The 24395-nt window shown below is 36.6% G+C and overlaps 1 protein-coding gene across 4 annotated transcripts in view; it reads left to right on the top strand.

Moving 5' to 3' along the window:
• The window catches only part of LOC127862221 (jouberin-like), a 51629-nt gene that overhangs the window by 15461 nt on the left and 11773 nt on the right, over nt 1-24395 (top strand). For 3 of the 4 annotated variants that reach the window (XM_052401247.1, XM_052401248.1, XM_052401250.1), the window contains exons 14-27: nt 572-695; nt 2392-2591; nt 5390-5448; nt 6468-6657; nt 7087-7202; nt 8434-8602; nt 10734-10875; nt 11816-11868; nt 12233-12327; nt 13749-13882; nt 14884-15024; nt 18168-18237; nt 19364-19478; nt 20867-20896. In XM_052401247.1, the coding sequence (XP_052257207.1) occupies nt 572-695; nt 2392-2591; nt 5390-5448; nt 6468-6657; nt 7087-7202; nt 8434-8602; nt 10734-10875; nt 11816-11868; nt 12233-12327; nt 13749-13882; nt 14884-15024; nt 18168-18237; nt 19364-19478; nt 20867-20896 (1638 nt within the window). The remainder of the gene's footprint in view (nt 1-571; nt 696-2391; nt 2592-5389; nt 5449-6467; nt 6658-7086; nt 7203-8433; nt 8603-10733; nt 10876-11815; nt 11869-12232; nt 12328-13748; nt 13883-14883; nt 15025-18167; nt 18238-19363; nt 19479-20866; nt 20897-24395) is intronic. The other variant, XM_052401249.1, reaches the window with a different exon arrangement.

The following is a 24395-nucleotide window of genomic DNA, read 5'->3' as shown; positions in this document are numbered from 1 at the left end:
AATTTGGAAATAAAATATGTTTAAACGAATTAAGTGAGTTATTTTTGATAATTTAAGAATTTATGCAGTTTCATAATTTGATGGTCAATAAACAGTTCCATTGAGTTTTGATGTATCGCTCTTAAAACTAAAGAGCTAACAGCCTTAAGGTTGAAGTCTATTCATCCAAATTCCAATATATCTTCTTATAAGAAAGCATGATTATGTTTAAAAGCATACCGGTATTGATCCAAGATAATGTCAGATTTCACAAATTTAAAGTTTCAATTCTACTTAATAATGATATAAAAATCTTCATTTACTACACTATTTAATATAGTAATTCCTTGTTGATTTGTAAAATATTTTCTGAAGTGAAGCTTATATCTAAGTCTAGTGTGAAAGCTTTGATTTATTTAAGAAAGTAGTTTTTGATTGATTCAGCAGTTTTTTTGCTCAATATATTGCTTCTGCGTTACTATCATACACACTTAAGTGTATTGAAAATCTTATTTTCTTGAGAATTTTTTTTTTTTTTAATTTGAAATTTTAACCAGCATTGGAAGTGTTATAGATACAATTGTTTTTTCAGTTGGTTGATTTTGTGAGTATGAACCGCACCAACCAGCAGTCGAACGACAGAGTTGACAAGGGGCTGCATAGGATTGCCTGGGCCTTCCTGAAAATTGTGGGCAACAACAAAAAGATTAACACTGGTATTGGATCTCATCTTTATTTAATTTTTTATTTTCCCAGTTCCCTAAACCCATAAACATGTGTATGTTTGTTATTATAACCAGATGAACAAATAAAGTTAACTTTGCTTGGAATTTTTCTGCTAAAATTATGAGCTTTGTTCTTTTTATGCTCCTCCAAAAAATAAGTCGCCGCTTCGTCTTTCCGTCCGTCCTTGTGTCCGTCCGTGCACAATTCTTGTCCGGGCTATTTCTCAGCAACTAATGACCGGAATTCAATGAAACTTTATGGGAAGCTTCACTACCAAGAGGAGATGTGCATATTATCAGCGGGTTCTGGTCGGATGATTTTTCACAGAGTTATGGCCCTTTGAAATTTTCCATTAACTGTACATATAGTGCAATTCTTGTCCGGGCTATTTCTCAGCAACTAATGACCAGAATTCAATGAAACTTTATGGGAAGCTTCACTACCAAGAGGAAATGTGCATATTATCAGCGGGTTTTGGTCGGATGATTTTTCACAGAGTTATGACCCTTTGAAATTTTATATAAAAAAATTCTTGTCCCCCCAACTACTGTGCCCTCAAGACGTTTCCTATTATCTGAATATATAGTGCAATATTGTGACAAAAAAAAACTTCGGGGAGCATCACCTGTCTCCGACGGTTTCTTGTTTAGTTTAGTTTTTCTGGGATGTATGTTTAAGTATGTTGGATTATCAGGTTAAATAATACAGATGTTACTTTTTGCAGCAGTCGCAAGAATGCCCCCTTCATTGTTCCCTAATTTTCTGTAAAATGGCCTCTATATTATCGGAACTTGTACTCAAAAAGCATGTTGATGCAGTTTTTTTAAAAGAGAAGTTTGTTTAAGATAATGGGTAGGGAGTTTAACGACATCAGATATTGGACAGGAATACTACTTGGGTACAGTCTAATATCGACCAGGTATGATTAAGTATATTTACCGTACTAGGGGTACATGTAAGTATATACTTAAGAGTACCCGTGGTACATGTAAACAGTACCCAAGCCGACAATGACCAATCAAGCAACACTTATAACTTGAAGAGTTCTAGTTTTTAAGATGAATGCTTCTTTATAATTGTACATGACTTGATAAAAATTGAGAGTGTCAACAAGTTTATATTTATTCAAAACCACAAGCGATTATTTTATAGGTTTTTGATCTTTTTAGATATTGAAATCAACATAAAATACAACTTTTATTGATAAGGGATATTAAACTAACTATTTGCTCACTGTAGCCCACCTTTTGGTCTTTGATTACTTCTCATAATACATCAAGCATTTTGTCATCAATATAAATCCAGGGGCCCACCATAGATTTTCAGGGGTCATGGGCTAGTGGTCTCCCTTTAATTTATCCCCTTGCATGATTTATTATTAAAATGTCAAACAATTAACGTTTTTGAGTCTTAGTCTTGAAACACCAGGCTTAATGTATGTGCAGACTGAACATGTTAATCTGGGACAACACTTTCTGCTTTCAATGATTGTATGTTTAAGGAAGTTTCCTTGTGAAGAAAATGTATTTTAGTCGAAAGATTAGTCCCTGAATAGCCTGTGCACACTGCAAGGGCTAATCTGGGACAACACATTAAGCCTGTTTTCCCAGGGCATGGCTCATATACATGTATTCTGCTCTATCTCCTCCAGGCTCATATACATGTGTTCCACTCTATCTCCTCCAGGCTCCAAGGTTCGGCTGCAGCTGTTTGAGCCGCCAGAGGGCAGCGTGCGTCGGCGTGGCGAGACCGAGGAGGAGCACTTCCTGTGGTGGAAGAACTGCCCACGCAAGCCCTACCCCTCCACCCTCTACCTCACCCTCAAGGGCATCACTCCACCCAGCCAGGTGGAGCCAGCAGAGAGGTCACTGTTCGCTACCCAGGAGGTAAGAGGCTAGGGAAAGATATAGGAGCTACAACGCTCCATGGTTTATCTGTTCGCTACGCAGGAGGTAAGAGGCTAGGGAAAGATCTGGGAGCTACAACGCTCCATGGTTTATCTGTTCGCTACGCAGGAGGTAAGAGGCTAGGGAAAGATCTGGGAGCTACAACGCTCCATGGTTTATCTGTTCGCTACGCAGGAGGTAAGTGGCTAGGGAAAGATCTGGGAGCTACAACGCTCCATGGTTTATCTGTTCGCTACGCAGGAGGTAAGAGGCTAGGGAAAGATCTGGGAGCTATAAGGCTCCATGGTTTATCTGTTCGCTACCCAGGAGGTAAGAGGCTAGGGAAAGATATAGGAGCTACAACGCTCCATGGTTTATCTGTTCGCTACGCAGGAGGTAAGAGGCTAGGGAAAGATATAGGAGCTACAACGCTCCATGGTTTATCTGTTCGCTACCCAGGAGGTAAAAGGCTAGGGAAAGATATAGGAGCTACAACGCTCCATGGTTTAACTGTTCGCTACGCAGAGGGTAAGAGGCTAGGGAAAGATATAGGAGCTACAACGCTCCATGGTTTATCTGTTCGCTAAGCAGGAGGTGAGAGGCTAGGGAAAGATATAGGAGCTACAACGCTTTATGGTTTAACTGTTCGCTACGCAGGAGGTAAGAGGCTAGGGAAAGATATAGGAGCTACAACGCTCCATGGTTTATCTGTTCGCTACGCAGGAGGTAAGGGCTAGGGAAAGATATAGGAGCTACAATGCTTTATGGTTTAACTGTTCGCTACGCGGGAGGTAAGAGGCTAGGGAAAGATATAGGAGCTACAACGCTCCATGGTTTATCTGTTCGCTACGCAGGAGGTAAGAGGCTAGGGAAAGATCTGGGAGCTACAACGCTTTATGGTTTAACTGTTCACTACGCAGGAGGTAAGAGGCTAGGGAAAGATATAGGAGCTACAACGCTCCTTGGTTTATCTTTACCAGGGTTCTTGTCATGGTGAAAGGTTCTGAATATTTGTGCCCTAAATTAATATTGCATTAGACATCAATTAACCATGCAATATACATGTTGCATGAATAAACAAATTAAAGTTGTTATGGTATTGTGTATGTGATTAAAGTGTTTATGTTAAAAAGAACAGCCCAGAAGGAGAGACTTATTTGTTGACAGTTTCATATGTTTTGCTAGATGCAGGGTATTATTGAGTTATGGTAGAATTTTGGCTGTTGGTCGGTTGTTCACTTCCTTAAGGTTATGTTTTTGATTCCTTGTTACTTTCAAAGTTGAATTATATAAGTGCGAAGATGATTGTAAAGATTGTAAGGAATTAAGGCTGTGATAAGTTTTGTAAAAAATTATTCCTTTTGTATGTGTTTGTGCTTTAGATCATGGTGCCAAAATTGTTGTGTTTTTAACTCATTTTTAAGTACTAGGAGAATCACTTAAACTTTCACCTTGGAATGATTGTGGAATGTGTAGATATTTGTTAAGAAAGGAGTTTTGACTCTGACCAGTTTTGGCTGAATTATGGCTGTGTTTGTCTTTTTTTTCAGCGTAAAATATCGTGGTTTTGACTGTGTACAAACTTGTATTTTGGAGGCATAAGTGAAACATTTCCAAAGTTATTGAATGCTTTTTATGTAAGATGTGCTATCTTTATATGTCTGATTGAAAATTGCAAATAAAATGTGGAGGGATAAAGTTTTAGTGTGTCCGTTTGTCAGTTCATCAGTCTGTCCGTCTGTCTGTCACAAAATTTTGAGGGCTATATCTCAGAAACTATATAAGATGTCAAGATAAAACTTCATAGGTGTATAAATATTAATGACGAGAAGGCGGGGGATATCGATTCAACGAATTTCCTTGTTTAGCAAGTTTTCATTTAATTGATTTTAGTAAAATGCCATTACAAATATGTATTTATGTCTCATGTATTATCTACTAATCCAATACTGACCAGAATATACATATTTACAAGAAAATCTTATTTCGTAGATATGTACGTGAAAACTTTGTACTTGAAAATCTTAATTGTGGTAATTGACCTTATGTAGTTTTCTCAAGCTATCGAAAAACATCATTAAATTGATTTGAAAGTCAGGGCTTTGTCATTTAAAAGATCTAAATATATTATATGTTTAACTTAACACTAAAGTTTGTGGCTACAAAAATAGATGATCAGTTAAAGGTGGGAATGTGAAAGATACCAAAAATAATGAATTGAATAAGTTAACAATAGCCTCAAAACTTTTCGACTGAGGCTTTGCAATAAAAATTAAATTATTTTTTTTCTATTTTCGATATAGTTAAGAGACAAAGGCAAGGAACAAAATAATACAAGTTATTGTGCACATATTTGTTGAACATTTCTGCCAAGCTCATTCAGTTTATTGAATGCTGCAGGTTGGGACTCCTTATTAACAATTTAGTCGTAAAGCATGTCAATTAAACAACATGAATAGAAAAAAAATTTGTATGTGGGATAATTAAGACCATGTAGATGTAATAAAAAAGTTAATAATTTTGAATAATTTTGCAAATGATTAATTTTGCAATTTTGTGTGCAGAAAAAAGGAAGATTATCTTATAAATTTGCTGTGACCTAATGTACTAATGTATATTGGAGCAAAAAAAAACTATGCTTTTTCAAAAAATGTAAAAAGTGTAATGTCACAAATTATGTTAATTTGTAATCCATTGTAAGGTTAGTCATAATTTTGTGCAATAACAGCTGATAGGACCTTCTTGCTTTTTGGACAATATAATGTCTACAAACACAAGTGTACTACTGTTCTTTGCAGGAACGCGGCAGAATGACATATGAAGATCTTAAGAAGACTGTGAACTGGACTGGGAGAAAGTATGCATGTTTTCATTCCTTTTTTCCTATAGTTTTATCCATTTCTATAGATTAAGCCACCTCCTTATTTTAGAAACAAGAGTTATAACTTGATGTTGTTTTCAGGCATTGCACAAACATTTGCCTTCATAGTCATATATCAGGAGTTTGACAGCAAATGTACATTATTCTACTCAGTCAAAGCTGAAGAATAGTTGAGTGAAATGTCTAGGGACAGCTCTTGTTCAGTTTAAAACCTGTCAAGTTGAGGTCTGTATCAAAACAAATTTATAATATGATCTTTAAATTTTATATCAATACAAAAAGATCAATATTTGTTAGGGCTAAAAAAATTAGTTGTCAAGGGATGATCACAACTAAAACACAAAATATCTCTAAAGATAAGGATCATGAAGTAATAATGCGTTTATGTGCTATAAGAATAAACTACATCGATTGCTTGTGTATACTTTTGTGTCGAAATACAAGTGCTAATAGAATATAATGGGTCTTGTATGCATGTATGAAAAAAAGGATATATAATTCTCATTTCCTTGTTTTCTCCCTAATATGCCAGTAAATAAATATCTCTGTTGCTAAGAAAACAACTTTGCTCATTTGCTGACAAAAATCAGTTTGATGCCAGGCAAGTGCAAAATATAATTGAACCATTAATATTCTAATGCTTTTGTGCTATAATGTTCAGCAGTGAGCCTGTCTCAGTCAAAACTGGCTAACACTGGAGAGGCAAATGATTGCACTGTTAGAGACAAAAACTTTACTTATACAGTGCTCACCATGACTAAGTTATTTTTAGAAACCAATATTATTCATTATATTTGTTTTGATCAACCTCGGTAGGCTGAATCACAAAATGAATTTTTCAACATCAGAACATTCTTTCGTCCCAAGTTTTATACAGACTAAACAAAAATCCATGTATTAAACAACCAACTTATAAGCCCCGTTTTACCAATCCATGCCAACAAATCAAATGAATCCATAGTAATAGTTGCTTAAAATAACCAATTTCTCACCAGACAAGTACCAAAGAAGAACCTGACCTCCTGGTCGCGTTTGGCCGGTCAGCTGTGCCGTATCCCCAATCAGCTGTCCCACTCACTGCCTACGGCCAAGAAAGGCTGCTACATTGTACGCTTCTCACACGACGGGCGGAGTCTAGCCTGTGCTTGCCAGGGAACTGAAGGATTTCCCATTCTCGTCTATGAGGTACGTGTACACACCTGATTAACCTTACACAAAGTTTTGTTGGGTTTATTGTTGCTAGATATTATGTATCATGGTTGTCTGTGATAAACTCATGACTGACTCAAAATGGTGTGAGGTCCTGTTTTACTAAGCACATAAATATTTCATTTTAACCTATTGACTTTAGCTTGATTTTATTGTTAACTTAAGGCTTATTGATATGGATACCTGGGTAGAACCAGTAGTTGTTGTCTTAAGAGACGGCTCCCAGATTGGGTATTGAATCAGTACCTTAGGATTTCTAGGTTGAAACCATATCCACAACGCAAAGACTATCTCTTTAAATTTATGATCTCCTTGTTTATTTATGAGGTATTTCCTGTTTAATCACCTCCATATTTCAATGGTTGCCACAATCAATTAATCTGTTTCTTTTGGATAAATTCACAGATGCCCTCTGGGCGCCTAAGAGGGAAGTTCAGTGGACATTTCGGTATTGTGTATGACATGAGCTGGTCAAAGACAGACAAGCAGTTGCTCACAGCTTCGTCAGATGGAACTGCGAGGTATTTATAAGGATATTGTATAGTTATGGTTGTTACTGCTTGGAAATAGTGAGTTTTGGAGAACTATTTTTGGAATATTGAATTAAGTATTGTTTCTGCCCTCATGTATTATTATTGTGAGACATTAGGTGTTTATTAGTGCTATTGAAATACGTGACCCGAGATTCAAAAACAAGTGCTATTAATAAAAATTCACATGTTTAGTTTTGTCATATTCAATCACTCCTTTCAAAATATAATACTTAAAGAAATATTGTTCTATTGTTTATATTTTCATCAAAATATTGCAAGAAACGTAATAACCCTAAAATTTACACACCGGTTTGTTTTAGAAAATAAAGGAATAAACATATACTTCTATTTATAAATCAACATTCTAACACGGCACGCGACTTGTTTTCTATAGACAAAGAAGAAAATCAAGTGTGGGTTATTCTGCAATAAATTATGGGCGGAGCTTAATGTTTCGAAAAATAGTTCCGAATAAATAAAGAAAATATTGCAGTAAAATGAACGTGCTAAAACCCGATTTAAAAGAAATGTAATAAATGTAGCATGCATATGAATGTAATGAAACAACAAATTGTATATTTGGTGATAAGTGGCATAACCACGCCTGCAAAAAATGTTATTTGTTCAAATACGTCATGTAGAAAATATTTATAGCATCTCAGCTTTTCAGTAGCAGCAATAGACGTGACATTATTTAGTTTCTACGATTGTTGTTCTCAATAAAAGTGACGTCATTTGCAAAATATTTATGAATGAAAGCGACGTCATATGTTTGTACAATTCAATGACGTCACTCAATAGTGAACTTTATACTAAGAAGGGCGGAGTATTTAAAAATATAGTTCACGTCCAAAAGCTTGAACCAAATCAATCAGAATCGTGTTAGAATCGAAATAATATTTTTCTATGATGGTTTGTTGTCGAATAACCAACAGTAAGGACTATAGATTCGTGTTATCAAAGCACTCGTGCTTCGCACTCGTGATTTAATTCCTTCGCATCTATACTCGTTTCTGTGGGTTATTCGACAACAAACCATGATAGAAAAATATTATTTCTTTAGTATACAATCACAAAACTTTAATGAAAAGCAATTCTTCAGCTGTATACATTTTCTGATTTTTTACCTGTGCAGGGCAAATTAATATTATATAAAATACAATGGCCAAAGATGCTTTTGCTGTTGTACATACTAATGATACTTGCAATGTCACTGCAGGATATGGAACGTGGAAGAGTTTGGTGAGCAGCAGCAGAAGTTATTACCCCACCCATCGTTCGTCTACTGCTCCCAGTTTCACCCCAGGGTCGACAATATCGCTGTCACCGGGTGTTTTGATCAGGTCATCAGAGTATGGGATGTTGAGGAGGAGGGCGATACGTTTCGTGTAAGTTTGCTTTTTATGCCCCCCCCTTGGATGAAGAGGGGGTATATTGTTTTGCACGTCGGTCCGTCCGTCCACCAGATGGTTTCCGAATGATAACTCAAGAACGCTTAGGCCTAGGATCATGAAACTTCATAGGTACATTGATCATGACTGGCAGATGACCCCTATTGATTTTCAGGTCACTAGGTCAAAGGTCAAGGTCACAGTGACTCAAAATAGTAAAATGGTTTCCGGATGATAACTCAAGAATGCTTACGCCTAGGATCATGAAACTTAATAGGTACATTGATCATGACTGGCAGATGACCCATATTGATTTTCAGGTCAATAGGTCAAAGGTCAAGGTCACAGTGACTCTAAATAGTAAAATGGTTTCCTGATGATAAATCAATAATTATTAGGCCTAGGATCATGAAACTTCGTAGGTACATTGATCATGACTGGCAGATGACCCCTATTGATTTTCAGGTCACTAGGTCAAAGGTCAAGGTCACAGTGACAAAAAACGTATTCACACAATGGCTGCCACTACAACGGACAGCCCATATGGGGGGCATGCATGTTTTACAAACAGCCCTTGTTTAGTGTTCTTTTTGTGGGTTGTTATTATGAGATTTCCTTTACAGACCAGATTTAAGCAAGGATTTGTAGTAACTTTTTGTAAAGAGCAAATAGTTAAAATATGTTTGTAGCTCTCCCTTTTGCCTGTGAGATATTTTTTTAATTTTCTTGTGTAAAATGTTTTAATTGTTTCTTTTATTCAATCCATCTTAATACTTTTGAGAAAGTCCCTTATGCTCCTTTTTTATTTTCTTCACTATGTGCTCTAAATTTTCTTCTTTTAGCCCACTTTTTTGTCTGCATCATCCAACCCGTTTTATGTAATGAAAGCCAATATAAGTAGTAAAAATAACTGCAAATTCATTACTGTGACTGGTTTCTTATCTTGAGTGCTTTTACTGAATAATTATATTGAGCAGTTTAAATCTGTAATTATCATGACACGTTTGATACATAAGACTTGTTCTGTGAAAACAATGTCTAATGCATGTTTGTAAAGTGTCCTCCAAGGTTAGCCTGTGCAGTCTGCAAAAAATAATCAGGGATGACACTTTCAGCCCAAACTGCATTTTTTCTAACGCTGCGAAGAAACTTTCTTTTAACAAAAAATACCCCATAAAAGTTGAAAGCTTCATCCCTTAATAGCCTGTGCAGACTGCACAGGCTAATCTGGGACATCACTTTAGGCTCATGCATAAAGCCCCCTGTGCAGACTGCACAGGCTAATCTGTGACATCACTTTCTGCGCATGCATAAAGCCCTGCAGACTGCACAGGCTAATCTGGGACATCACTTTAGGCTCATGCATAAAGCCCTGCAGACTGCACAGGCTAATCTGGGACATCACTTTAGGCTCATGCATAAAGCCCTGCAGACTGCACAGGCTAATCTGGGACATCACTTTAGGCTCATGCATAAAGCCCTGCAGACTGCACAGGCTAATCTGGGACATCACTTTAGGCTCATGCATAAAGCCCTGCAGACTGCACAGGCTAATCTGGGACATCACTTTAGGCTCATGCATAAAGCCCTGCAGACTGCACAGGCTAATCTGGGACATCACTTTAGGCTCATGCATAAAGCCCTGCAGACTGCACAGGCTAATCTGGGACATCACTTTAGGCTCATGCATAAAGCCCTGCAGACTGCACAGGCTAATCTGGGACATCACTTTAGGCTCATGCATAAAGCCCTGCAGACTGCACAGGCTAATCTGGGACATCACTTTAGGCTCATGCATAAAGCCCTGCAGACTGCACAGGCTAATCTGGGATATCACTTTAGGCTCATGCATAAAGCCCTGCAGACTGCACAGGCTAATCTGGGACATCACTTTAGGCTCATGCATAAAGCCCTGCAGACTGCACAGGCTAATCTGGGACATCACTTTAGGCTCATGCATAAAGCCCTGCAGACTGCACAGGCTAATCTGGGACATCACTTTAGGCTCATGCATAAAGCCCTGCAGACTGCACAGGCTAATCTGGGACATCACTTTAGGCTCATGCATAAAGCCGTGTTTTCCGAGAGTGAGACTCACATTAACTATCGTGACCGGTTTAACCTTCAGTTGCGGCAGGAGCTGGATGATCATCCAGGCCTGGTGAACTCGATCTGTTTCTCTGAGGACGGACAGAAGATGTACAGTGCTGACAGCACGGGAGTGATCATCATTTGGAACTCTTTCTTCACAGAACAGCCAACAAAAAAAGGTAAGTCTGTCTTGATCATAGTTGGGCTGTCTTACTCATAGCTGGTTTGAATTGATCAAAGTTGGTTTGTCTTAATCATTGTAGTTTTGTCTTAATCATAGTTGGTTTGTCTTAATCATAAATGGTTTGTCTTAATCATAGTTGGTTTGTCTTATTCATAGTTGGTTTGTCTTAATTATAGTTGGTTAGTCTTAATCATAGTTGGTTAGTCATTATCATAGTTGGTTAGTCCTTATCATAGTTGGTTAGTCCTAATCATAGTTGGTATGTGTTAATCATAGTTGGTTTGTCCTAATCATAGCTGATTTGTCCGAATCATAGTTGGTTTGTCTTAATCTTAGTTGGTTTGTCTTGATCATATTTTGGCTGTTTTAATCATAGTCTTTTGAAACATTGGTTAGACCGAGTCTCTTAAAAATCACTCTTCAATGTGGTGTGCAAGAGTGTTTACTGTATTATAATAATAATGTTATCATGGCTGTAATTTAATCTCGTTTCAGATGATTTCATCCGCTTGAATGTAAAAGTTCTATTTAAAACAGTTTTAGTGAACCTAATAAGAGGTATAGCATTTTTCCAGAGGCATTTATTTGCTAGACATCATACAAATGCAAGTGTATTTTTTATATAAGTAATACACTTTCAAAATATTGTTTCACATGTTTTTTCCACTGTTTTCAGTATGAGCATTTAGTGCTCACTGTCATCAATTATTTGTTTATATATATCTATGAAACATTTTCTCATGAACTGTTAAGCTCATTCATGACTCATTTCATTGTGGAAAAACACTTCATGCAAAAGTGTATTTTCAGATAGGCTCGTATCCACTTTTTTTCACAGAATCAAATGATGTTATGATTAAAAAAAGTAAGATTAAAGCCGAGATATTAAATTTTTGGACAGGTAGTGGATTGAATAATCATCTTTTTATGTTCAGGTGTAGCTAGAGATTGGACCAAGTTTAAGACAATTGAGGATCCTGATATCAAGGTAAGAAAATCTGCTTTTACTTTATTGCCTTGAAAACAAATTTTTAGAGTGTGTATTTTGGAGTCACTCTGTTAATTGGCTGGTAGGTCATTCTGCATATAATCTTAAGTTCGTGGAATGATTCACTTCCACATTTCTCAACCAATTGAATTCAAACTTAAAACTTTTTGTTAACATGAAGTGTGCATGTGCCTAATGATGCACACATTCCTGAATTATTTGCCTTTGATCATAACTTACAAAGCTGTACAATTAGTCACCTTTGTGACAGAGATTCAATTAAAGGTAAATTGTTGAACCTTTTTCTTTAAATTAAGTTCATGTAATTATTAAATGATTCAGATCATGTACAAATTGTTTTCAGGGTACAGTGATAAACTTCATAACGCTTCACCCACGCGAGCGAAGGTTGCTGGTGCACTGTCGAGACAATGTCATCAGAATGTTTGACCTAAGAATGTAAGCTGTCTATTCAAGGAAACTTAATTACTTTTTGAGAACTGAAATATTGGTGAGATGAGAGGTTGATATTCTGCGTGATTCATTGGTTGTTGCTTCTTATTTTATATATAATATTATTTATTTTATGCTTTCCGATGGTTTATAGAGAAATATCAGTGAATTAAAACTGATATTTTACTGTTTCAAACAGTGAAAAATAACAGTGAAAATTATCCATAATTTTCATTGTTTAAACGGAACTATATTTAGACATCTTTGGTTTTCCCATTGTGACCCCCAATTAAAGGCAATTTTTACCAAGGGAGACTACTCCGCATTGATAGAAATATACCGATTAGCTTTCTTTTAAATTACATGGGGGTGCCCAACATGGAATTATATTGTCCGGGATGGCAAAATACAAAAATAATCATTTGTAAGCATTAAATAACAAGAAAATATGTTGGATTTGGTGGAATATTGATTTTAATTCACTTGTGAATTAAAATATATTTTCTATGATCACTCGTGAATAAAATCGATATTCAACCAGATCCAACAAATATCCTGGATATGGTTGTTGGATAAAGAAGTTTTATTGTGGGAGGCATTGGAACAGACGAGTGCAAGGCTTGTCTAGCGCTGACATGTTTGTACCTTGCATAATAAAGATCTATCTAATTTATATTCCCCACCAAAGTTAAGGGATATAGTTTTGGAGTTGTCAGTCATTTTCTGTCCTGTCTGTCCTTCTGTCTGTCTGTCCCTCTGTCCATTTGTAAAGAAAGATTTCAACATGAAACTTCATGGGTGTATATATATTAATTTGAAGAACTGCTAAGCACAAGATCCAAAACACTACGCCTCCCTTATAAAGAGTAATTGCTCTTTTTTCCTTTTTGTATGCTGTAACTTTTCAGAGCATCATCATAGATACTATAAAGATTTTATCAGGAAACTTCATGGGTGTATGGATATTTATGAGTGGCAGTGCCATGCACAAGATTCATAACCGTACACTTTATTGCTCTTTGTTTTTCTATGTCATTCTTTATGTTAATTGATTCATTCTTCATTCAGCAGATTCTACTTTCATTTTATCTTCATTTTGTTGTCTGCTGCAAAATATCACAGGTACATATAAGTGAGAAAAATCAAAACCATTAAATAACCTTTTCTTTTAGTTTTGCACCCAGTAATTATTTGGAGGGGAAATAAATTGAATGAATTTGATTTTTTCCTTAATATGTTTCTGGCATTTAAACTCTTATTGAAAAACTACTGAAGTTAAACCTCGGCTATAAACGGTACAATTTGGTAACGCCAAGGATGTTATGCACTGATGTATTCAACTTTCAGATATTATAAGCAAAACTTCACAAATCAGGTAATTCAGACTTTGCAAAAGTAAATGCAAGCATTTTTGTTCCTAACTTCAGTGAGCGAGTGATGCAGAAATACATAGGTGCATTGAACTTTCGAGAGCAGATACGCAGTACAGTTTCTCCATGCGGATCCTTCGTTTTCTCAGGCAGCGAGGATAACTTCGCCTATGCCTGGAACACAGACACAGGTACAGAGTAGTCCCCCTTGTTTTGTCTTATTGCTTACAGCTGGATGGAGAGGGCAGGCTATATAAATGAAGGTGGACTTATATACATTCAGTAAAACAATGTCTGATTTGTAGAACCTTCATCAGATTTTTATGATCGCATTTTAGGTCTGGCTAGTAGATTGAAACATTTTATTTGAAAACTGCTTTTATGTTGTATTGAGCCTAGTTAAATGACTGTCAGACCTTGCCCTATGTGTATTGGGCGGCTATAAAGTCTCTAATATTATCAGCTTTTTTTTATGACCCATACATCTACTGTTGCCAAGGAGATTATAGTGATTGCCTGTCAGTTCTTTCGTCTCCGTACAACGTTATCCCTAAATCTAGTGTGTTGTAGAACCTAAATGCTGCATGCTACAAAGCTTTGATACATAAATTGATGTTATCTATGAACACTATTAACACATTCATGTATTCCTGACCTCATTTTGTCTTTGATATTTCCCTCTTCATCAAAATGATACAACATGTCTTACTTCATTTATGCCTCCAGCAAAGCTTTAATACTTGCATGGATGAGATCTTTGAACATTGTTAATGCATCCACATCCCCTGACCTCATTTGACCCAGACTTTGACCATGTCCTGTGCTTACACTAATTTAGAAGGTCTTGGTACACCCAAATTGACCATTTGATTAGCATCACTAATACTTACTAAAAACCATTGATTGATACTTTCATCCAGCACTCAGCACTCTCACTTCATCTGACCTCATTGTTGCCTTTATATTTACTGAAATTTGGACTAAGACTTATTAAAATGGGAGAGTGAATCCATACTGAATAGGCTTCCACCAATGGCATCAGGGTTTATTGAACACAGCATCTTGTTTTAAATAAAGAATTTGTTAGCTAGGCCTATTTGTACTCTTGCATTTAATGATGTATTCGGTAACCTAGAATCTGCAACAAAATACCCTATGATTTGCTCTCAATCTGTTTGATTTCTTTCTGCAGGTGATCAGGTGATCATGTATTCAGAGCTTAACTTCCAGAACCCTGTCACGGACGTGCATTATCACCCGAGAGATCACATGGTGGCCTTCTGCTCCCTGGGAGAAAACCACCCTGTACTCGTATACAGCTACGATGTGGGCGGTATGTGTTTTGTATGCAGTGTCAATGTCTGGGCAAATATTATAAAACATGTGGCGTTTATAAAATGTATTTAGTTATTAACCCTATACCACTTAGAAACGTATTTTTACACCTTTTGTAGTCCCTTAGAAAGTTATATTTAATTTAAGACCTTTTTTACTAGATTCAAGTTGTTAAGGCTTCATCTCCAAACCTTAGATACTGATTAGCAGCAAACAGCATAAAACCTGAACAGACTGTGAGTTATTCACAGGCTGTTCTGGTTTTATGCTGTTTGCAAAGCCATTTTTAATTTTCTTCTAATTGGGGAAAGGGTTAAGCTCATCAGTATTATTTGGAAGGTTTCAAAGTTTCTCTTAGAAGTATATTTTAGGTGATAAATTATCAGCATCATGCAAAAATGGGTCTTTTTGTCATGTTCGGCCATGTTCTGTAGCTACATATACTTCAACACTGTTATTTCGAAGTCGTCGGGACCATTAAAAAAGCTTCGGATTAACGATAATTCGAAATAAACATTTGACAAAAGACTTCTTTGATTTTGTAAAATAAAACGTTGAATCCGCATTGTTCGGTTACATGCTACTATTAATAATTGTTTTACTTAAACACGTAAACCAGTCAGATAGCAATAGATTTCTACTTGTAACAAATGGAGGAATAAAACGATTCTTTTTCTTCTTTTTATTTTTCTCTTATTACAGAACATATACAATATAATGAATAGCACAAATTATCAGAACATATAAAATATAACGAATAGCACAAATAAACATACATGTAAATTCATATGAATACATTTTCGGAAATGAATTAACATTTTTTAAACAAGACGCGATGTCTCTCTGAACACCGGCGTTAGCAGCACTAAACTGGACGCGTGTAACATATTTCTCCCATTTGTCATGGACATTGAAGAACTCGCTTCCGCCTGTGTTTTGCTCGCAGAACTGCCTGACGTCGTTGATGCATGTGGTCACACGTTGATTGAATATCATGTTCGTTCTTGTGTTGTTAGCCTCGTCGTCGTCGTTTTGACGACATTACAAAATTAACACGTTACGCGCAGACGACAAATATGTAATTATCGGCTTTTGACCGGCCACGCGCAGACGACAAAGGTGTGAACTTGCGCTCAGTGTTTTGAAGTTTCGGTTAAAAGAATGATAATAAGGTGTGAATTATAGTGTTGGGACCGACAGAATCACTTCGAATTAACTATTTCTTCGGGTTAATGAATTTGTACATTAATCAAAGAAGGACCAAAATTGGGACCCGAAAAATACTTTGAAATAACGGTGACTTTGGATTATCGGCGTTCAAAATAACGGTGTTGAAGTGTAGCATAATCCCCATTTTTGCATGACACAGCTTTTATGTTCTTAATATATACTTTCCAATGGTTTCCAGTGATTTAAGCTGTTTCAACAAACATTGAAAAATATTGATAACTGTATGATTCTCAGTGTAACAGCTTGTATGTGGTTCCTGAATGATTACTGTAAATGTAACAGATCATATACATTTTAACTTCTTTAAGAACCATTACATTAAAATTGATAATCGATGTAGTCCAAATATCCTTTTGCTAATATATATATATATATATATATATGTATATATATATATATATATATATATATATATATATATATATATATATATATATATATATATATATATATATATATATATATATATATATTATTTAATGCTTTCCGGTGGTTTATAGAGAAATATCAGTGAAATAAAATTGGTATTCCACTGTTTTAAACAGTGAAAAATAACAGTGACAAATATCGATATTTTTCACTGTTTTACTGTGAAATGACGTCATTTTTTCGACGAAATGACGTCATTAATCCAGCGAAATTATCCAGTTAAACTCATTTACAATGTAAATAAACGGTCAAAAAAGCATAAAATAAAAAGAAAATTTGTTGGATTCGATGGAATATCGATTTTATTTCACTCGTAATCATAGAAAATATATATTTTCACTCGTGGCTTCGCCACTCGTGAAAATATTGTTTTCTATGATCACTCGTGAAATAAATTCGATATTCCACCGAATCCAACAAATATCCTCTATATATATATATATATATATATATATATATATATATATATATATATATATATATATATATATATATATATATTGTTAAAAATGCTAAAACGTGACAATTTAAGCAATCTTTGGTTCAAAATCAAAATTTAGGAAAAGCATTTCCAACATTTGTATGACCTGTATAATGGGAAAATGGGGCTTAATGCATGTGCCTAAAGTGTCATCCCAGATTAGCCTGGCTTAATGCATGTGCCTAAAGTGTCATCCCAGATTAGCCTGGCTTAATGCATGTGCCTAAAGTGTCATCCCAGATTAGCCTGGCTTAATGCATGTGCCTAAAGTGTCATCCCAGATTAGCCTGGCTTAATGCATGTGCCTAAAGTGTCATCCTAGATTAGCCTGGCTTAATGCATGTGCCTTAAGTGTCATCCCAGATTAGCCTGGCTTAATGCATGTGCCTAAAGTGTCATCCTAGATTAGCCTGGCTTAATGCATGTGCCTAAAGTGTCATCCCAGATTAGCCTGGCTTAATGCATGTGCCTAAAGTGTCATCCCAGATTAGCCTGGCTTAATGCATGTGCCTAAAGTGTCATCCCAGATTAGCCTGGCTTAATGCATGTGCCTAAAGTGTCATCCTAGATTAGCCTGGCTTAATGCATGTGCCTTAAGTGTCATCCCAGATTAGCCTGGCTTAATGCATGGGCCTAAAGTGTCATCCTAGATTAGCCTGGCTTAATGCATGTGCCTAAAGTGTCATCCCAGATTAGCCTGGCTTAATGCATGTGCCTAAAGTGTCATCCCAGATTAGCCTGGCTTAATGCATGTGCCTAAAGTGTCATCCCAGATTAGCCTTTGCATTACGAACAGGCTAATCTGAGACAACACTTTCCGCCGAGACTTTAAATTTGTTTACAAAAGGCTTCCTTTAAATCAATTTTTCTTTATAGTGGAAAGTGTCGTCCCTGATTAGCCTGAGTGGACTGCACAGACTAATCAAGGACAACACTTTACACACATGTATTAAGTCCTCTTTCTCAGAGTGCTGCTTATTTTCCCCCTCTGTATATTTCAGTTGCCCAGTATGAGGCGGGATTGTCCCCAAGAGTTATCTCCCCTTCCCCAGCGGAAGAGGCAACACTGGGGTAAGCACCATTTGTACGGTTGAAGCATTATGCTTCCAAAAGTTTGCGACAGTGATAAATGTGTTGTTTATTTCTTTGTTAAACTATTTGATGTTTCATATTTTATACGATTAAGAAAAGTTACAAAATTATGAAAGCAACTTCATGAAATTCACATAGATTATTGTAGTATGATTCTGGATTTATTAAATAGAAAATTAAGAAAAAACAAATACATGCACAACCTGAAGTTGAGAAATTCAAGGAAATTTGTTTTTTAACCATGCTAGGTAGATCGGTAGGTATAGCACTTGACAACAAATCCAAGGACAGCTTGCTTAATTCTTAGCCTTACCAGATACTTACTTTGTGTGAGGATTTGTAATTTGATTAATTCTATGACCATTCTCTCCTCACCTCTAATTTAAGAAAAGCACTTGTCAGTTATCGGAATGAGAATGTGCTCTTAGTACTGAAACGTGTGAGTTGGTAAGCTGACCACTATAAATTTACAGAAATACACTGTAACTCCAATATAACGCGGATGACGGGATCCAAGCCACGCAACAGCGTTATAAACGGACAGCGTTATAAGTTTTGAGCTTATTTATTTAAGGGGGCTATAAATACAGGTATAGTATAGCCTATAAAATAGGTTCTGTGTATTGTCATGCTGTGTTGTCATCCGCAAATACATGCATATAAACCGAATCGAACTATAACAGTATACAGTACATACCGCTTTTCTTATGTGCACATTTATCCGATAATCCAATATAATTACAACATCACTTACGAAAAAATAACCTTAAACATTATGACGAGAAATATGTTTCCGAATTTCATAAACAAATCCATATGCCTACGCCATTTTTCAGAAAAATAGTACAGTGCATAATGGGACACAGCTTTCATTGGACGAGCGAATTTAAATTTAGATTGAATGCAATACGATACATGTACACAGAAATGTTTTATTGCGTCAAACGCAGCATGTAAAAAACATGCTTTCCCTGGACTTTCTGATAACGGGAAAAAATTTAAGTGAATCCCTGTTAACAATTACACTGCGTTAGCATATAAATAAATATAAAACAGACAAACACAATTGTAAGGTATATTGTGACACCAAATACTTTCTATTCAGCACACCCAAGCTAGCTGAAGAGTTAGCCAGCAAGGGTGTCTTGTCCAAGGAGGAGTTTGACATCCACACTGCGCAGCGCTTTGACAAGGTCATGAAGACGCTCAACAAGGTCACGGTAAGTACTCAGTGGGATGAAGTGATTTAGACTTATCTCAAACATATTGTCTTAGCCATGGGATATAATTGAGGTTGTTTAAGCCAGGTTGTCATAGCCATGTGATTTTCCTTATTTCAAACATGTCTGAGCCATGAATATAAGAAAGGTGATCTAAGTTTGTTGGTTATAGCAAATTGTGGTGTTACGCAGGAGTTTCAACCAGGCAATCATAGCCAGGTGAATGGGCTATGTGACTTGGCTTGGTGATTTGACCATTTGCATTTGCTTTGTGATTTAGCTGTGGGACATTTACTTTTACCATAAATATGTGACTTTTCAACTTGACTTGATCATGTGTATTTGCCAGCTGATTGGGCCTTTTGACTTTACAATGCTACTTGGTCCAGTGACTTTGACTTTTGATATGTGAAGTTCAAAGTCATGTGAAGTTCAGTTGGTCATTTAACTTGGCAATGTGATTTTGGCTACTTGACATTGCCTTATCACTGTTAGTTTTCCATGTCTTTATATCTACTTGAGGACTTGTGTATTTGCATGGTAGATAATTGAAAACGTTTGCTTGTATGGTCAGGAACCAAATGCTTTTATGCCTTCATTTTCAAATTTTGAATTGAATACCTAACTTTCAAAAATTCATCTCCAACACACAATAAAATTATCATTTATAAAGTAAATATATATATACAAGGTTTACGTCATCTTGAATACAATAATTTTTATCCTTTTAACCAAAGAGGGATGAATATAGAATTGGCATTGTCCGTCAGTTTGTCAGTCAGTCTGTCAAAAATCTTTTCAGGGCTATATCTCAGTAAATATATAAGATATCATCATGAAACTTTAAGGGTGTATAGATATTAATGAGGAGCAGAGCCATGCACAAAACTATTATGCTACACTTTCTGAAATAAGAGTTATTGCCCATTGTTGTTTTTGAAAGATGTAACTTTTCAGGGCTATATCTCGGATACAATACAGGATTTTAAAAATTTGAAATTTCATGGATGTATTGATATCAATGAGAAGAAATTCCATGCACAAGATCCATAACCCTACACTTTCTTATATAAGAGTTATTGCCGTTTGTTGTTTTTGAATGATGCATTTTTTCAGGGCTTTACCTGAGATACTACAGAAGATTTCAACATGAAACTTAATACATGTATAGATATCAATGAGGAGAAGTGCCATGCACAAGAACCATAACCCTACACTTACTTATATAAGAATTATTGCCCTTTGTTTCTTTAAGTACTGCACCCATCCATTAAAAAAATTGCGAGGGGTATCAATTCAAAACATTTGCTTGTTACAATTGCATTTATGCTTGTGTTTGATATCAAAATCAGCAATATTTATATATATATATATGGATACAACTTCAGATGATGCATATGCAACATCATATGACCATGGTAATTATGTTAACGATATTAATGTGTCTTTGCTCACAAAGTTGTTGTTGTTTTGTTGTTACTTGTTTCTCTCACTTATTTTAACAGTACCGGTATTTTTGTTATTTATTTAATTTTGGAAAGTTGTTAACATTCAAATACTAAGTAATGGCCTTGGGTCAGTATTCTCAAAGCTCCTATACCAAGTAACGTCCTTGGGTCAGTATTCTCAAAATCCTATACCAAGTAATGGCCTTGGGTCAGTATTCTCAAAGGTCCTATACCAAGTAATGGCATTGTGTAATGACCTAGGGTTTGTATTCTGAAAGCTCCCATACCAAGTAATGGCCTTGGGTCAGTATTCTCAAAGCTCCTATACCAAGTAATGGCCTTGGGTCAGTATTCTCAAAGCTTCTTTACCAAGTAACATCCTTGGGTCAGTATTCTCAAAGCTCCTATACCAAGTAATGGCCTTGGGTCAGTATTCTTAAAGCTCCGATACCAAGAAATGGCCTTGGGTCAGTATTCTGAAAGCTCCTATACCAAGTAACGTCCTTGGGTCAGTATTCTCAAAGCTCCTATACCAAGTAATGGCCTTGAGTCAGTATTCTGAAAGCTCCTATACCAAGTAATGGCCTTGTGTCAGTATTCACAAAGCTTCTTTACTAAGTAATGGCATTGGGTCAGTACTTGTTTTCTCACTTGTTTTAACAGTACCGGTATTTTTGTTATTTATTTAATTTTGGAAAGTTGTTAACATTCAAATACTAAGTAATGGCCTTGGGTCAGTATTCTTAAAGCTCCTATACCAAGTAATGTCCTTGGGTAAGTATTCTCAAAGCTCCTTTACCTAGTAATGGCCTTGGGTCAGTATTCTCAAAGCTCCTATACCAAGTAATGGCATTGTGTAATGACCTAGGGTCAGTATTCTGAAAGCTCCTATACCAAGTAATTGCCTTGGGTCAGTATTCTTAAAGCTCCGATACCAAGAAATGGCCTTGGGTCAGTATTCTGAAAGCTCCTATACCAAGTAACGTCCTTGGGTCAGTATTTTCAAAGCTCCGATACCAAGTAATGGCCTTGGGTCAGTATTCTCAAAGCTCTTATACCAAGAACATCCTTGGGTCAATATTCTCAAAGCTTCTATACCAAGTAACATCCTTGGGTCAGTATTCTCAAAGCTCCTATACCAAGTAATGGCCTTGGGTCAGTATTCTGAAAGCTCTTATACCAAGTAACGTCCTTGGGTCAGTATTCTCAAAGCTCCTATACGAAGTAATGGCCTTGAGTCAGTATTCTCAAAGCTCCTATACCAAGTAATGGCCTAAGGTCAGTATTCTCAAAGCTCCTATACCAAGTAATGCCTTGGGTCACTATTCTCAAAGCTCCTATACCAAGTAATGGCCTTGGGTCAGTCTTCTGAAAGCTCCTATACCAAGTAATGGCCTTGGGTCAGTATTCTCAAAGCTCTGATACCAAGTAACATCCTTGGGTCAGTATTCTCAAAGCTCCTATACCAAGTAATGGCCTTGGGTCAGTATTCTGAAAGCTCCTATACCAAGTAATGGCCTTGGGTCAGTATTCTGAAAGCTCCTATACCAAGTAATAGCCTTGGGTCAGTATTCTCAAAGCTCCAATGCCAAGTAACGTCCTTGGGTCATTATTCTGAAAGCTCCAATACCAAGACATGGCCTTGGGTCAGTATTCTCAAAGCTCCTATACCAAGTAACGTCATTGGGTCAGTATTCTTAAAGCTTCTATACCAAGTAATGGCCTTGGGTCAGTATTCTCAAAGCTCCTATACCAAGTTATGGCCTTGGGTCAGTGTTCTCAAAGCTCCTATACCAAGTAATGGCATTGGGTCAGTATTCTCAAAGCTCCTATATCAAGTAATGTTCTTTGGTCAGTATTCTCAAAGCTCCAATACCAAGTTACGTCCTTGGGTCAGTATTCTCAAAGCTCCTATACCAAGTAATGGCCTTGGGTCAGTATTCTCAAAGCTCCGATACCAAGTAATGGCCTTGGGTCAGTATTCTCAAAGCTCCTTTACCAAGTTATGGCCTTGGGTCAGTATTCTGAAAGCTCCATTACCAAGTAAAGTCCTTGGGTCAGTATTCTCAAAGCTCCTATACCAAGTAATGGTCATGGGTCAGTATTCTGAAAGCTCCTATACCAAGTTATGGCTTTGTGTTAGTATTCACAAAGCTTCTATACCAAGTAATGGCCTTGAGTCAGTATTCTTAAAGCTCCTATACAAAGTAATGGCTTTGGGTCAGTATTCTGAAAATCCTTTACCAAGTAGAGGCCTTGGGTCAGTATTCTGAAAGCTCCTGTACCAAGTAATGGCCTCGGGTCAGTATTCTGAAAGCTCCTTTACTAAGTAGAGGCCTTGGGTCAGTATTCTGAAAGCTCCTATACCAAGTAATGGCCTTGGGTCAGTATTCTAAAACACTCCTATACCAAGTAACTTCCTTGGGTCAGTATTCTCAAAGCCACTATACCAAGTAATGGCCTTGGGTAAGTATTCTCAAAGCTCTGTTACCAAGTAGTGGCCTTGGGTCTGTATTCTCAAAGCTCTGTTACCAAGTAATTGCCTGGGTCAGTATTCTCAAAGCTTCTTTACCAAGTAATGGCCTTGGGTCAGTATTTTCATAGCTCCTATACCAAGAAATGACCTAGGGTCAGTATTCTCAAAGCTCCTATACCAAGTAATGGCCTTGGGTCAGTATTCTCAAAGCTTCTATACCAAGTAATGGCCTGGGTCAGTATTCTCAAAGCTTCTATATCAAGTAATGGCCTTGGGTCAGTATTCTCAAAGCTCCTATACCAAGTAACGGCCTTGGGTCAGTATTCTGAAAGCTCCTATACCAAGTAATGACCTAGGGTCAGTATTCTCAAAGCTCCTATACCAAGTAATTGCCTTGGGTCAGTATTCTCAAAGCTCCTATACCAAGTAATGGCCTTGGGTAAGTATTCTCAAAGCTCCTATACCAAGTAATGGCCTTAGGTCAGTATTCTGAAAGCTTCTATACCAAGTAATGGCATTGGGTCAGTATTCTCAGAGCTTTTATACCAAGACATGGCCTTGGGTCTGTATTCTCAAAGCTCCTATGCCAAGAAATGGCCTTGGGTCAGTATTCTCAGAGCTTCTATACCAAATAATGACCTTGGGTCAGTATTCTCAAAGCTCCTATACCAAGTATTGGCCTTGGGTCAGTATTCTCAAAGCTCCTATACCAAGTAATGGCCTTGTGTCAGTATTCTCAAAGCCCCTATTCCAAGTAATGGCCTGGGTCAGTATTCTCAAAGCTCCGATACCAAGTAATGGCCTTGGGTCAGTATTCTCAAAGCTCCTTTACCAAGTTATGGCCTTGGGTCAGTATTTTGAAAGCTCCTACAGGAAATCTGGTATTCAGTTGGAATAGCCAATACAAATGTCTTTGTGCCTTCTTCTTACCTCTTTCAAACATGAATTGTTTTTAGTTTAATTACATTTTCTAAATCGGTAAAAAGGTATAAT

This window comes from Dreissena polymorpha, chromosome 16 (assembly GCF_020536995.1).
Source record: "Dreissena polymorpha isolate Duluth1 chromosome 16, UMN_Dpol_1.0, whole genome shotgun sequence".
NCBI classification, from domain to species: domain Eukaryota; kingdom Metazoa; phylum Mollusca; class Bivalvia; order Myida; family Dreissenidae; genus Dreissena; species Dreissena polymorpha.
Note: the sequence above shows the minus strand (reverse complement) of the source record. Positions and strands in the feature narration are given on the sequence as shown.